This window comes from Chelonoidis abingdonii, chromosome 9, assembly GCF_003597395.2.
Source record: "Chelonoidis abingdonii isolate Lonesome George chromosome 9, CheloAbing_2.0, whole genome shotgun sequence".
In the NCBI taxonomy this organism is placed as follows: Eukaryota; Metazoa; Chordata; order Testudines; family Testudinidae; genus Chelonoidis; species Chelonoidis abingdonii.
Genome location: NC_133777.1, coordinates 77,422,788 through 77,439,155, shown reverse-complemented (window position 1 = coordinate 77,439,155; position 16,368 = coordinate 77,422,788). Strand labels below are relative to the sequence as shown.

Genomic DNA, 16,368 nt, shown 5'->3' with positions numbered 1-16,368 from the left:
AAATTAGATGGATTTTGTGATACCAGTTGCAGCTGTAGTTATTTGCAGTAGTTAAAATGCAGGCACAAAATAGGAGGCCAAGTGAAGGATCATTAAGAACAGGCACTATGTGTTTTATTATATGTAACTTTAAGAAGTACAGTGATTTACATACCATTAATTTTGTTTTTAGAGAGAAGGGTAAGGAATTAGTGTTCTTGTCTACTTTAATGATAAATTCTACTCTTAAGATAAGATGACCTTATAAATACCTTTCATAGACATTAAAAGAAATATCTTATGACTTTGTGAAAGCACATTCAGCTATTTTATTTAGTTATAGAAACCTCTGGCAGCTTAAAGAAATTGGAATTGTAATATTGTGTGGTTAAGGCTGACTCTAATTTTAAAGAATAATATACAAGGTTACAACAGAATAATTCTTTCCTACCACAATACCCAGAAGCTGGATATTTTCCTGTGCTCTCTTGGATAATGGTTTGCTGTTATTGGGCTGACTGGGGAAAAAAACATATTAAACAATACGACTTTTGGAGCCAGATTTCTCAAATCGAATGGGCAATTTCAGAATATTTGATTATTGTAAGTAAATATCATGCTGTGAAGGTGCTGAAGTTTCAAAACAGTAGAAAATTATCACTTCCTCATTCACTGAGCAGGTACAGTCCGGCAGTAGAAATATCAGCTTCCCACAGTGCTCTGCCAGCGTGTCCCAGCTCAGACCTACAAGTTAGCTCACTCTCTATGTCCATTCAGTTAATGATCTTACTGCTAAACCTGCCATACAGTAGTGTTTTCTATAAAGTAAACATTTTCTGCTAGAAACTTGACTAAGGCAAATTCATTTAACATAGGCCACCAAATAGAGAGGTTTAAACCAGTAACCTACATTTGAGAAGTTTCATTACCAAACACGGGTTATGTATTTTTTCCACTTTGGATTCTTTAGTAATTAGTGAAAGCATCCCCATTAAAACATTAATGCCTGGATTTTCCAAAAATTGAAGCACATGGTCTATGTGTATTTGCATATCTACATGGTATACTTAAGTCATTTGAGTACATAAAGGAGCAAATAACTCATTAGTGCATGCAATTTCTGTAACTGTGTACGGACTGTGCATAAATAGGCACCTACCATCAGCCTCAACTTTCTGAAAATTAGGTCCAAAGGATGAAAAGGTGGAAATCTGTTAAATTCAAGAAACAAGAACTAATGGCTGCTTTTAGATAATAATACTTTGCGCCTATAAAGTGACTTTCATCAGAGAATCTCAAAGCAACTTACAAAGGTAGTTAAGTTCTTTTCCCTCCATGTTACAGATGGAGAAACTGACAGAGATGAGTGATTTGCCCAAAAGTCTCCTTACAGTCTATCCTCTATTTTAGCTGCTAGACTGTGCCAACTCCCTTATAATTTACTTTGCATTCCTTTTGTGTACTTCTCCTTTTTTAATCTTTAATCAAAAAAGGTACTATAGAGGTGAGCTTGCAGACAACATGCAGCGTATAGTTACGACCCCATTCTAGTATAGCGACAACTCACAACAAAAAATAATCTATACTTAAGTCTGAACCTTTGCAATTGCCCAGTTTAGTATTTGGAATGTGTGAGGCCAACAGCCTCTTAGTGGGGCCTGTTGTTGCAGGCTTCTTTAACTGCACATTCTGTGTTCTGCTGTTTGTATCACAACAGCAGCTGCAGCAGCAGAGTTCCCAGCTTACCTACACGGAATCCATTTAAAATAGCAGCTTTTCCAGATGTAGCTTTCCCTGTGCTCAGGGGTCTGTCTGGTACATGGGTATAAAAACAAATCAGAAGATGAGATTATATTATGTAGTACAATGTAACATTATTCAATAATCAGTTGAAGGCGCTAGCCTGAATTGAGAAATATGGAAGGGCTCTGTAGGACTTCAGCTGAAAAGAGAGAGTCAGACGTTATTGTATCATAAAGTCCCCTTTTCACCTTAAGGCAAATACAGCTCTAAACAAGTTTTTGCATGTTATATAAGACTTGCTAATAATCTATGGCAGTGTTTCCCAAACTTGGGACGCCGCTTATGTAGGGAAAGCCCCTGGTGGGCTGGGCTGGTTTGTTTACCTGCCATGTCCGCAGGTTCAGCTGATTGCGTCTCCCAGTGGCCGCAGTTCGCTGCTCCAGGCCAATGGGAGCTGCTGGAAGGGGTGCAGGCCGAGGAATGTACTGGCGCCACTATTCCTATGCATATTCTATATTAAATAGAATATATGCTGTTTATCTCACATAAGCACAGGCTAAATCACCAAATGGACTATATTGTATAGTGAGAAGAGCTCTTTAGAAAAGCTATAGGGACCCATAGAGTTTGTTTCTCAGCTCAGAAAATTTATAAAAATTACACTAGTAAAGACCGATATTTGTGACATTTTAGATGACTATTTGGACTTGCTCTCATCATATTTAATGTAGGATGTGTGCCCACAATGCATCAATTTACAGCATAGTGTCCTTTAGTATACAGTACTTTATCTGAGATGAAGGGAATAGGGTGCAGACAGAAGTATGATATTTAAATTGACCATTTCTCTTTAATTCCAAGTCATTGACAAAATATGCTAACTTCACTGAGTGAAATACCAGCTTTAGGCTGCTGAATCCAAAAACAGTTACCATGTCAATAGCTTGAAACAATCTGTTGGTATCATAGGTGTCTTTTACCATGATGCTTGTCAGTGCAAAAAGTGTTCCACATCTTTAAGGTTATTATTACATGTCACCACTATTTTTATGAACCTTACTTCATTATATGTTCTGTGTTTGTAACTAATGGCACATTCCTGTAGCTAATGGCATAGCTGTGGGTGGGGAGGGAAGGATCTAAGTGTCTGTTTCAGTCTTTCCTATCTGACATAGTGAGGTCTTCAACTTTTCAAAACATCTCACTTTAGCTGTGTTTCAGCTAGTTTTATTAGTGAAGGAACATTCCCTGTGTTACCAGCTGTGTGAGTAGATGTATGTTCCCAGCCTTTGTATGATACTTTATTTTTATAGTTCTGATTTTTTTTTCTTACTCTAGTCCAGACTGTTTCTCAAACATAATTAGATCAGGGGATGATTAAAATAAAAATAACACTGTAGTTTTACAGTTATTCAGTTAACATAAGATCATGCTTGCAATGTTCTCTCTGTGATCTCCACTTGAAGGTTAGGTCCTTGTAAATACATTTTAAAAAAAATATGGTGCATTTAAAATTAAACCTTGACCTTTAGAGCTGGTTGAAAGCATTCTGATTTCCTTCCACTGGGGGAACAAGATCTATTCTTGTATGAAGTAGCATTAGTCTTTAAAACATGGATATCTGAAGACCCATTTCATCTTGTAACTAGCTAGCTGACAACAACAAATTTTAAGGGTAATTTTGGACAGTGTCTTATTAAAACACAAGACAATTGTGTTACTAAAGCTTGCTGTTAGCAGGAAATACCTGTTTCTCTGATCCTCTGTCTTCTGCCTAAGAGGACAAAACACAAATGGGAAGCTTTTTGGCACAGGGACCAGCCTATCTTTTGTGTTTGTACAGCACCCAGCACACGGTGGGTAACAGCAGAAAATATAATCATATTTTTTGTGGGAATTTGTTTTTTCTCACTGTTCTGTGAGGAAACAGCTATTTGTCTGAATTTCCAGTGCACATTTTTTAAATTAATGTTTTAATATTTTCAAGGGCTAATCCAAGGACTGCATGAGTTCAGATTAGAGATGCACCAAATGAACAGAATAAATAAAAACCAGCCAGAACCTTCCCTCCACTATGCAAACCAAACACAATTTTTATTTTTAGGTACAAAACTGTTTGATTAAGATTATTTTTAAATTTTAGTCTGTTGTTCTTGGTTTTGGCTGGAAACTCTTTAGGGTTTTAGAGTTATTGCTGTAGATCCCCCTATTAGTTTCAGCCCTGTTAAACTATGTAAAACTTTGCCATAAATACAATTCGCTTTCCCAGGAACAGAATGCAACATAAACCCTGAGCTAAATTCTCCACTCAAACATATGCAAGTGGTTTTCTTTAAGGTGAATGTGGACTCCATTTTCATTGTTAGCTAAATGAATATCCCTATAACACACACCCACACCCACACACACACAACTATATAATCTCAGTTTATACAATCAAAAAATAATTTTGTGTTTAGTAATCCAATAGCAAATATAAGTTATCTTCATCACACTCCCCCTTTAATTCACAGCTCCAGGGGAAGTGGCTTTATGAAACCCAGGGACATGACAAATTAGTCTTGTTCTTATTTAATTTGCTGCCTAAGTATTTTGTAGTATGATTAAAATTTTCTTTTAAGATATCTGTCTTTATTTGTATAAATAAATGTTTGTTTTTCCTAGCTTGCCTTTTTTGATCAAAATATTTTGGATCAGATTCTGGTGGTATTATGTATCTTATTAAATTATGTTTTGCAGTGCCTGTACCTTCAGACCCTCCTATTTAGCACCCACAACAAAAGAACTGTAGCAACCCAGGAGGACACTGACTTGTCAAAATGAGTGAGTTTTCAGTCTTCTTGGCTGATCTTCCTTTTATATGCTGTTACATTCTGTGTTTCCCTGCACGTCTGAGATATTTGGGCCATAGAGCTCACAGAAATGTCTGATGGAAAAGAAAGATGACCCACAGTGTTGGGAAGTTCACAGGGCAACAGTTTGTTGAATATAACACTCTAATTTAAGGATAACTCTTCAGACTTCCACATCAGTGATCTAACCACAGCCTACAGAGATTTTGAGATGTACCACCACCCCCGCTTAGATTATTCAGAGCAGCAAATAAAATTCAGATGAGGGTAGATTCCCTTTCACCTTCATTCCCACCCCACTTCAGAAAACAAATTAGCAACACTGGCAGTGTAGTTCACCTATTAGGTCCCTACATCTAATAGACATCATCTACATCATCACAGTCCTAAAACTGTTGTTCAACACCTTCCTCAGTCACTAACAGATGTTGCCATAAGTAATCATGTAGCACCCCTTCTCTCTCAGAGGATGGCAAATTGAGCCATTACAGAAATCAAGTAAAGGCCAGGATTAAGAGAACAACAATCCATTGAAAACATCAGTTCCCAATTATAAAAACTGTTTGGCTCCATGGATGAGATGAGTGTTTCAAGATATGCAGTGCTTACTGGGGCTGTTAATTACTCATATTTTGTAAATTAAGTGGTGAATAGTGGAACTGACAATAACCTATAATTTACAACACCCTTCCTTTTTTCGGGGCCCCAGATGTAGCAGCAAAACAGAGACGATCAGATAAAAAAGACCACCAGACTGTGCTATTTAACAGTACTCCATAGTGGGAAGGCCCAAAGCCTATATATATGTGTGACAGGTTTCTCATGCTTACTTCTGACGACAAAACCTGTATCTGCAAGTATCAATCATGCAGAACTGAAATCCGTCATTGAATTAAATACTGAATGTAAAGCAAACTTTCGTGGGGATAGATTACTTACCTTAATGGATACAGAAAAAAAATTAATACAGGTGAACGCTATTTTTAATTTTAATACTCTTGGATCATAGCGTTTTAAGATCCTTAATGACAGCCTCTTCAGTTTTCTCTTTTGTGAAAGAAAAACATTGTTTTTTCCTGTTTGGAAATACAAAACTGCCTCAGTAATAAAATAAATTTACATCAAAAATATGATTCAGGCAGGCATTGCTGTTCTGCACTGCACGCTTACTAGCTTCTTGAACAAAGGATTTTAATTTTTCTATTTAGTCTATTCATAAAGGCACCCTATTACCTTGGTAGCCATGCACCATTAACTGCATTGTGCAAAAAACTGTTAAAATCTTTTTTTTTGTTGTTTTTTTGGGTTAAACACAATAGGGTATGAGTTAGGAAAATAACCTCACCCTACCCCACCCCACCCCCCAAAAAAGTTGACAGTAGGGTGGGGTATTTTTTTTCGTTGTTTTTAAAGAAGTCTTTTGTATCACATATATGTAACTTTAAGTAAGTTCTGCCATATGAACATCATCTAGGATTCATTTGAGCTCATGACTCTTCCTCCTGTTGGCAAAAGATGCCATAGCTTAAGTGTGCTTGATTTCAGGCTGCAAAGTACCAGCAGTTGCTACCCGCAGCACAATTCGGAAGGGTCAGCTACACAATGAACATGCATGAATAATTGCAGATATCATTTAAAGATTTCACTTTCTAATCTAACAGTTGTGGGGTTCAGTGCTTATATCTGTTCTATAGGGATTTTTATGCTGCAAGAAGAATACAGGTTCATCCCTGGTAATTTTAGACCGTTTTAGAAGAATTTTGAATATAAAGATGTGTGTATCTTTGGTAAGATGTTACCTTCAAGAGTTCAGTACTTAATGGAAATTTCCATGCAATCATTTGATGTTAGCATAACTGAGAACCATGATAAATCTAGGAATTAAGATAGGGTGACCAGACAGCAAGTATGAAAAATCGGTACAGCAGGTGGAGAGTAATAGGAGCCTATATAAGAAAAAGACCCAAAAATCAGGACTGTCCCTATAAAACTGGGACATCTGGTCACCCTAAATTAAAATTTTAAACCATGTGCTGAAAAAAACAACCCAAAGTGATGGCCATCTCCTTATTATTCAGAGAGATGCCTGGGCTTTCAGCTCTGATTCACAGTACCTTTAGGGGGAGTCATTCAGAAGAGGAGCCTGCCTGAGTCCATTCATAAGAAGGGACTTTGATACCACAAGCACACAGCATCTTGCCTCACTGAGATCCAGGAAGAAAGGCAGGGCATGCAGAATGGAGGCATTGGACCTGGAATCAGCTAGTCCCCAGAGCAACCAGGAGGAGGTGCACTAGCCATGAGCAGACCCTATGACAGAATGGCATAATTCAGCCAAATCTTAGAGCACCAGGAAAACTATGGTTCTCCTGTCCACTCCAACCACTTCAGGTTTATAAATGCCCTGTCCCTGCTGCGAAGAAGGCACCTCAGCCACTCTAACCATGCTGGTTAGATGAGTCAAGGAATAACTAGTTGCTGTGTTTTTACTCTGTCCCTGCCACCACAGTGATACAAGCACTTTATACTCCAGAATGAAAGCATGTGTTCTTTGAACTGAAAGAGGCTCATGGAGCTTAACATACAGAGAGACCTCAAAGCATGAGACATGAAAACTTGAATTTCTTTTTCCTTTGCTAATGGAGATTTATAAATACCAACCGGGGGGTGGGGGGTGAGGGGAAAGGAGGAGAAAGAAGCATATACACATTCTTTTTCATTGTTTAATACTGAATGTGAAAAAAGTGCAAAAATCATGAAACCACAACAGCAATGCAGACTGCATCGTAAATGACCATACTACAAGCTGCCTGCAAAGTCTCACAGCTGACATCAACAAACCCTGCTTCAACATGTCTACAATCTTTTAAACACCTGCTATAGCAAACATCAATCTGTACAGAGCTGTAGCTCTCTCATATCTCTCTTCTTACACATATATACTCCATTTTATTTGCTTTCAAATCCAAAAAAGTGTACATGTTTAAAGATTATTAAGTCCCCCACTTCTGAGGTAAACTACCTCAAGCATATAAATACAAACTTCTACTGAATAAAACTAGTAGTTACATTTTTAACAAAATTCTATTTGTTAAATTCAAACTCAGCAATTACCTTATTTGTATTTAATGAAAAAAAGAACAGCAAAGTTTCTATGAGTAAGCTTCAACAGTATGTGCTGATTGAGGCCATGTTATCAATCCTTCCAGCTCCACGCTATCAATAAAGTAATTACACACAAAGCTGTTAAATAGGGCATCAATATTTAAAAAAAACAAAAACCCTCAGAGTAGTAGGTTATATTTGCTTGGCTAGAAATAGAAGCATGTGAATTAAGACCTGGATTCTGCTACCACAGTGGTTTTCAACATTTTTTAGGGGTTCACAACTGAAAAATTTTGAATGGAGGTGCGGATCCCTTTGGAAATCTTTGACATAGTCTGCAGACCCCAGGTTAAAAACCACAGTTCTGTGATAATGACACCCTTTCATGGACCCCTTAGACAATCTGCAGCCCTCCAGGAGCCCATAGACCACAGGTTGAAAACCACTGTGCTAACACATCCAGATGGAGGTGGAATCTGCACAGATCAAATTGCAACATGAGGGCCCAAGTCACTACCTCTTTGTTTCCTGGAGGAGTCATTACCTGGAGGTGGTTGTCGTGCAAAAAATAAAATAGATCTGTGGCTCTTTCCCAGTTTTCAATAACACTGAAGATTATGACATAAGACTCGTGTTAATGGATTCAAATGGAGAATATGCTGCTTATACAGTCTTCTTCAAAGCTTATATCCTTTATTCATTAAACCTAGTTTTCATGGCTTGAGGGAACTCAGCCATTGGAATGACTTCATGTTACTGTTCTTTTCCAATTCGTTGGGACAAACCTAAACTCTTCAAGCAGCAGGTTAAAATTCTGATTCAATCTAGAATTAAAGCACGTAAATTTATGGAACAAACCTTTTCCTCTCCAAACAACTAAAGCAACCAACAACAACATAAATACATTTCAATATGACCTACTACATCTGATAAGTTAATGCTGTTGAAGGACATTTTAAAGAGCAGCTGGTGCCTCCTTGGAAACCTTTTATTTAGAAACAATACTGACATGGTCTCTTTTTCTTCTCCTTCAGTACTATGGACATCTGTATAAAACAGGAACTTACAATTCATTTACTCCTTGCTGGTTTTTCCTTCACCTGATGTCCTAATTCTCTGAACAATGGAAGATAAATACAATCTAGCATCAGTAGAATTGTTTCTAAAGAAAATAGGTCTCAAAGTTTTCCATGAGGCATCAATAAATGCAGTTGATATTATTGGCTCTCTTATTTGTGGCAGGAGAATACATATTCTGCAGCTATCCTTATGTCTATTTTAAGAGAGCTTTTTTTTTAAGTTTCAACTTCAAACCAAATATAGAGAAAACTAAAGGTGATACTTTTCAAACCTGTGTGCCTAAAATCAGATACCTAAATTATGTTTAAGTAAATATTTTAATAAACTTCTATCAAAAGTATGAAATTACATGTCTAACTGAGCAACCATGTTTGAAAATTTTTGCCTAGCTCCCATATAGGAATTTTTTAAAATCTAAAAATGCATTATTTTGTTGTTCTTGTTCTTTTTTAAACCCAGTTCCAGAGAGGATCAACTAAGGCAATGGAATTTTAAGCTGTTCTTTGAGCTGTAATCATTCATGAGCCCCTTATCGGTCAGTGCTAACAAAAGTATGTTTTACAGGAGCATATATGAATAACTGACAAATATATCGGTTATGTGATTAAGAACATAAAATAAATGTAGCATGCACACCTTGGATGCATCTGTACTACTCAACTTCCTATTTCTTTCCAGCACTAGGGCCACTGCTCCCTCTCTTCCGAGCTCAGAGAACTGCATCAGTGCCGGAAAACTGATACAAAATTTTGCAGTGCAGACAAGGCCCTATACTTAAACCCTGAAATGCTGATAATCACTTGAAGATACCTGGTATAGTCTCAATATTGGTAATGAAAGCAGATCCTAATACACTAGTTTGTCTCATATGAAAAGTAGGTTAAGATGTTAAACTACACGTCATCTATCTCCACTTCACATTTAAGTCAGTACTGCAAAGTAGTAGTCAGTTTTATAAAATCTAGCTTCTACTGATACGAAAGAAATGGAGAAGTTAACGAAGGCCACACCACAATAAAATAATTTAGTTGAATTGTAATTTGAGTTAAACACATACAAACTAAGTTTAAGTAACATTGAGCTTGTGACCAAAACCAAACCACAAGAAAGGAATTCAAAGTTAAAGGCTAATAGTCTGGCACAATAGGGCTGTCTGGGTTTAGCAGATGGTTCTACTTTCAGAGCATGTGTATATAAAAATGGCAACTTCTTACTCCATATACCTAACTCACTGTATAGTCAGAGGTGTGTCTACAACAAAAGTGTGCATGGGCTAGCCTCCCGAGCTAGCTTAAATGCAACTAGCACAGGTAACAATAGCAGTGAAGAGAGCACAGCATGGACTTCAGCACAGGTACTGCAAGTTCAGCAGAGACCCTGGGTAGGTACTCACCTTGCTAGTCCGTGCTGAAGCCCACTACTGTTATGTTAACAGGCTAGCAGGATCCAAGCTAGCTCAAGGTTAGCCCTTGCATAGCTTTTGCTGAGTAGGCATACCCAGAATCAGATCTTCTTTTAGTGTCAACAATAAATTTTTGTTCCTCTTTTTGCTCCTGTTAGCACTGCAGGGCTAGTACAGCTACCAGAGAATGAGTTGGATGCTGTTCTTGATTGGGCACCAAAGAATTAACACAGTTCTAATTGCAGGACTGAAATATGCTCCTCAGTTACACACTTGAGCAAACCCAATAAAAACAATGGCATTTCAAGTGCTAGAACTGAAGAGTGTGGCCCGAGAAAATCTATTACTGGTGATAAGAAGTCACAAAGAACCCAGAGGAGTGACTTTCAGATCCTAGGTTGAATGTACAGTTAGAAAAAAACATCTTTTTAAACAGAGAAAGGTTGATCTGGAAACTGAGACACAATGAACATGGAAGCCATCAATGCCATTTTTTCAGTCACTTGTCAGAAAAGAACCACCCTTGAGCTAATCCCACTGTGCCAAGGCATTATATCGTATGGTATATGCCATCCCACTTTCCTTAGGCATTTGCAATACCTAACATCAGAACAGTACTATATACTGAGATTAGTCATTTCACATATCACTATGTAGAGCAGGGATCGACAACCTTTGGCACGCAGCTTGCCAGCCGGTTTGTTTACCTGCCACATCCACAGGTTCACCCAATTGTGGCTCCCACTGGCCGCGGTTCACTGCTCCAGGCCAATGGGGGCTGCAGGAAGCTGTGTGGGCTGAGGGATGTGATGGCTGCCCTTCCCGCAGCCCCCATTGGCCTGGGACGGTGAACAGCAGCCAGTGGGAGCCACAAGCGGCCGAACCTGAGGACAAGGCAGGTAAACAAACCGGTCCGACTCGCCAGGGGCTTTCCCTGACTGGCCACATGCCAAAGGTTGCTGATCCCTGATGTAGAGTCAGGGAAGTTGGAGGGATTTTACCACTGATTTCAATGTAACTAGGATTTAGCCTATGGTTTTTATCCATTTGCCTACTGATTCTCTTTAAAAATATTAAAAACATCACGCTTTATAAAGGTGGACCAAACATTTTCCTGAAAACAATATGACTGATGTCGTCTTACTGCTTTTCTTTTTGATATCTGGTTCTAACTATAAAAGGTAACAAAGGTTACCATACATTTTTGCTATGCATGGTTTGCTTAGAAAGAGTTTGACTTCATAGTTGTAATGATTTAATTTTTCCTAAGATTTTACTACTATTTATTGCACATGAGCACATGGGAATGGAACTTAAAATCAATTGCCCGCATGCCTTAATCTACTACTCTTCTAACAGAGTTATTGTTACTCATTTTGCCTCTGGTTAGTACTCTGACTTCTACACAGAAGTGCTGAATTAAGTATCCCAGTACAATACAGTGTTCAAAAGTTGATGGAACTGGATTTTTCTGACTCTCACTTGTGGATTAGCTCAATGTTAAAAAAAAAAAAAAAAAATCCTGAAAAATCTCCAGCAGAAACTTCATGTCCTGGAGACTGAAGAAACTTGAAGCAACTGGAAATAGCTCAGTGAAAAAAGAATTTGCAACAGAGGGAGGCCTCCCTTAAAGAGCTTTCACAAATTAGGGGAAAGGATGGTGGATGTATTGAGGCTTGGATTTAGAATTGTCAGTCCAGTGTTGGTGTAGTAGTGGGACAGTTCCTTTTAAAAAGACGGCAGTCAAAAATCTCTGTGATAAACAAGCTGATAAGCAAGGTTATATTAAAACGTCCTTTCAGAACCAGTGTCCATCATTATCTTCTTCCCCCTCTTCTTCTTTGTCTAGATACACAAGGGCAATTTTCTTTTCATCAGAAATCACTGACCTTTGGTCTACAAGTCTTTGCAGTTGTACAGTTTTTTCAAATGCTGACTTCTCTGTTACTTGTTCACCATGAGCCTGGGAAGCATCAGGAAAAACACTTGCTTCTTTGGTACTTTCACTGTCAGTGTCCTTCTGGTCACTTTCAACCACAACCTGTGACTGTCTGACATCAGGCTCCTTCCTATTTGATACAGTGACTGTAGCTGCTTGTGTTCTCCCTTCCACCACAGGCACTCCCGCCACATTAGTTACATCCATTTGAAAAGTAAAAGATGTTTCCTGGGGTCCTAATTTAATATGCCTTATAGATCGGCTGCTCTCTGATGACCCATCTGTCTGAAAATGATCACCCGTTGTTTCAGAAATGGGTCCTTTAAAGATGATTTGCTCTGTATGAGTTTCTGTGGGACTCAATTTAATGAGCCTGATGGATCTATTGATATCTGAGTTTCCTTCACTCTCCAGAAGGCTTCCTCCTGCACTACTGATCTCTGGAGATTCAGAAATGGAGCCTTGATATACGACTTGTTCAGTAGTTTTAATTTCCTTTTGACCTAATGTAATGTGCTTTATTGACGCTTCTGAATGAAAATTGTCTCCTGATTCACTGAACTCCAGATGTTCAGAAATGGGCCCCTTGTAGATGATTTGCTCAGTTGTCATAAATTCTTTGGGACCTAATTTAATATGCCTGATAGATGCATTAGTATCTGACCTATGCTCCATCTGAGAGCTGTCTCCTACATTACCAAGCTCTGCTTTTTCAGAAAGAGGCCCTTCGTATGTGATTTTCTCAGCTGAATGAATCTCTTTTTGTCCTAATTTAATGTGCATTATTGAACTTCCTGTCTGAGAAAGATCTCCTGTGCCACTGAGCTCCACATTTCCAGAAATGGGTCCTTCATATATTATTTGTTCTGTGTGAATTTCTTTTGGACTTAATCTAATGTGCCTTATTGATCTGTTGGTATCTGTTGATCCTTCTGTATGAGAGAGATCCTCTGAGCTACTGAGCCCTAAAGAGTCTGAAATGGGCCCTTGGAAAATGATATCTTCAGTAATTTGCTGTGAACCTAATGCGATATGCCCCACGGACCTATTAATATCAGCTGAAAACTGTGGCTGAGCAAGATTTTCAGGTTCATCTACAGCTACAGTTTTAGTAACAGGCCCTTTATAAATGATTTCTTCAGTGGTTTGAATTTCCTTAGGACCCATTTTAAAAAGCTTCACAGATCTACCAGTATCCAATGATCCTTCTGTCTGAACAAGATCTCCCCTACCACCAAGTTCGAGAGTTTCAGAAATGGGCCCTTCATATATGATCTGCTCAGTTCTCCGAATTTCTGTTGGACCTATTTTAATATGCCTGATAGATTTATTAATATCAGTCGATACCTGTGACTGAGAGACTTCTTCTGCATTACCAAATTCTACAGCTTCTGAAACTGGACCTTCACGAATAACTTGTTCGGTGGAATGATATTCCATCCCATCCTTGCTTCTTACACTGGATGAGCTGTAAACCCCTTGGCTAGCCCAAGAAGTGAATTTATTACTCGATGGAGAAATGTCTGTTTCTATGCTGCTTTTACCATCAATCCGTCTTTCCAAGTCTGGGTCGTTATGTTCATCAAAGCCCTCTTGTTTTGGGGACTTTGGTGACACCTTCTCAATCTCACTTGCGATGACGCCACCAAGCTGTGCAATATCAAACTGATCAGTGTCAAGGGTCTGGGACAGATTGACTTCAGCCACAATTGTCACCAAACCATCTTCGTTGGTTTGCTCAACTTTTTTGATGTCAACTGCCAGGCTACTGGAGTCAGCATGATTTTCTTTCGTTAATGCAGCTAGTTCCTCTTTCACGCTTTCTGGAAGACTCCCCTCCAGTTGTTCCAATGCCTCTTTCAACTGTTGTTTAGGGTCCTTGGTTTCCTTCGATAAAAGCCCCTTTATTGAGGCCTGAAATTCATGTGGTATTTTAATCTCTTTTTCAATAACAATGGATTCTGCATGTGATGCTTCACCTTTTGGATGTTCCTCATTTAAAACATAGGCACTTGCTTCCTCTCCCATCACCTGATATGTTTGTTCTGGTGAGCTCATGCTATCATCTTTTCTTCTTTGTGTGCCTCGCAAAAATTCATCTTGCCAAGAATATTTAATAGTCGATTCTTCTTCTATGTGAATTTGCCCATACAGTGAGTCATCATCTTTTCCATGAGCCGAAGGGTAATCATCTGGAGTAGATACAAAATATCTTTGTTCATCAATTGAGTCGTCTGCCTCGGTTACTTCTTCCACATGGGTGAGGATCTCACTGGATTGTTTTTTCTTTTTAAAATCTTCAGCTGTAGCTGTAATGTTCTGCTCCCCCTCGTCGCCATAATGCTGCTCCATACCAGGTGATGTATCCTCTACTTCCTCTACTTCAAATGGTGTTGAAAATTCACTCCTTTCATCAGTTGCAGATTCTAGTGGCTCCTCAACAATCTCAACATTAACAGACACTTTGCCGATATGGTCTCTTCCTTTCAGGCCAACATTTATTATATCTTCTATCACATCTTTGGATGGAATTCCCGTAGCATCTTCCAGAACCACTTTGCCGTCCTTGTTTAACAGACTTCCTAGATCAACTTCATCAGAAATCGATATTTCTTCTTGAACTTGAGACTGTACTGTGATCTCAGTCGTCTCTTTCTCATCATCTTGTTTTTTCTTTTCAAGGTAGTTTACTTTTGTATGTGGAGTTGTTTCTGAACCAGAAGATTGAACAAAACTTTTAAGAATATCAGCGACAATAGTTTCTGCTATGTTTTCTGTTGACAAAGTATCCATTCTAGGGCTACTTTTGTCACTAATTCCATGTTCATCTTCCAAATTGGGTTCTTTTTCTGAAACATTCATACTGAGAATTTCAACAGGTTTAATAGTATGTTCATCTGTCTCTCTTCCTACAGAGGTTTTAGAGCCTTGAAATGTTATTTCAGTGTTACTGTTCTGCAATATTTTGTCTGGAGTATACATTTCAACACTGATGGGTATCTCAACAGCCTCTTCGCTTCTTGATTCCAAGAACACATTTGTATTCCTTTTGGTTAATTCATCTTCTTTAATCTTTGCATCGGGGAGAAAAAATTCTCCCTCTCTGGCTGATTTATGTACTCTGGTTTGTTCTTCCCATGTAACATTTTTTTTCTCTTTAGCAGTGCTATCTTCCTCACTCCTGACTCCTGAAAAAATCTTTTTGTTATCATTAATAATCACTTCTTCCATTATATGTGTTTTCTGTTCTGGTTTTACCTCAGTCTTCTTTCCAAAATTAACACTTCTTTCTGCTCTAGTGGGTTTATCATCCATTTCCTTTTTCTCCAGGATAATATTTCTTTCCTCATTGACTGATTGCTTATCTTTTTCTTCTAACAAGCCACTTTTCCCCTCTTTAACTGGTTTGTCTCCTTTTGTTTTTTCTTTCAATATAGCACGAGTGTCATCTAGGGTTTGTTCATATTTGGTTTGTTTAAAATTGGAATTCAGCTCGTAAGATGGAAATTTAGTAAAATTATCTGGTTTTGTTCTTGTACTTTCAGAAACACCTGACCTTGTGTCAATTTTGTGGTCCTTGTTTGAACTTTGCACACTTGTCAATTCTTTTGAAAAAGAAATTGCTGAAGTAGTTGTAGCTTCTGTTCTCTTTCTTTCAGGAAATGTTTTTCGATGAATTTCAGTGTCTCCCCAAAGACTATATGATGGAGTAAAGGTTTTGAACTCTCTATGGTCCTTCATAGTTCTTTCATAAGTGGCATCCTTTTCAATAGTGATTGATGGATGATATTCTGAACTGAGAATATCTTTCCTTAAAACTCTTTCACTATCTGTTGTCCGTGGTCCACCACGCCTTGTCGGAGTTGAATAAAGTGCAGAGCTGCGAATATTTGTTACTGGTGTTTTATGTCTAGTGTCAGCACTCTTGATAATCGGAAAGCTTTTCTTTTTATTTTCTTCTCGGTATGCAGAGTAACTATTAGTGTAGTCATAAGATGCATTTCTGACACCTGCAAAAAGAGCATAGATAAGCAAAAATTAAAATACTGTCTTGTATGTAAAATATAAAAATAATCTACGTAAAATAACAGTGACAAGCAATAATCTAGATATCATCTTAATATAATGTTAAAATATTTATGAAGAAATAATGTCAATTCACTTTCAAGCATACCAGCAGCAGTGCAAGTAGGGCGGTATGGTACGCCTTACCAGCAAGGTATTTATAGCTGGTACGGCATACCGAAAAGACACAGGAGAAGCAGAAC

General features: G+C 38.2%; 2 protein-coding genes across 2 annotated transcripts in view; one reads left to right on the top strand and one right to left on the bottom strand.

Annotated features, from left to right (window-relative positions):
• The window catches only part of TTC23 (tetratricopeptide repeat domain 23), a 68,643-nt gene that overhangs the window by 41,045 nt on the left and 11,230 nt on the right, over positions 1 to 16,368 (top strand). The window contains 1 exon segment of the mRNA XM_075069095.1: positions 4,462 to 4,545. Within this exon segment, the coding sequence (XP_074925196.1) occupies positions 4,462 to 4,545 (84 nt within the window).
• Positions 7,284 to 16,368, bottom strand: part of SYNM (synemin) — a 30,791-nt gene continuing 21,706 nt past the window's right edge. The window contains 1 exon segment of the mRNA XM_032783030.2: positions 7,284 to 16,110. Within this exon segment, the coding sequence (XP_032638921.1) occupies positions 11,960 to 16,110 (4,151 nt within the window). The 3' untranslated portion in view covers positions 7,284 to 11,959.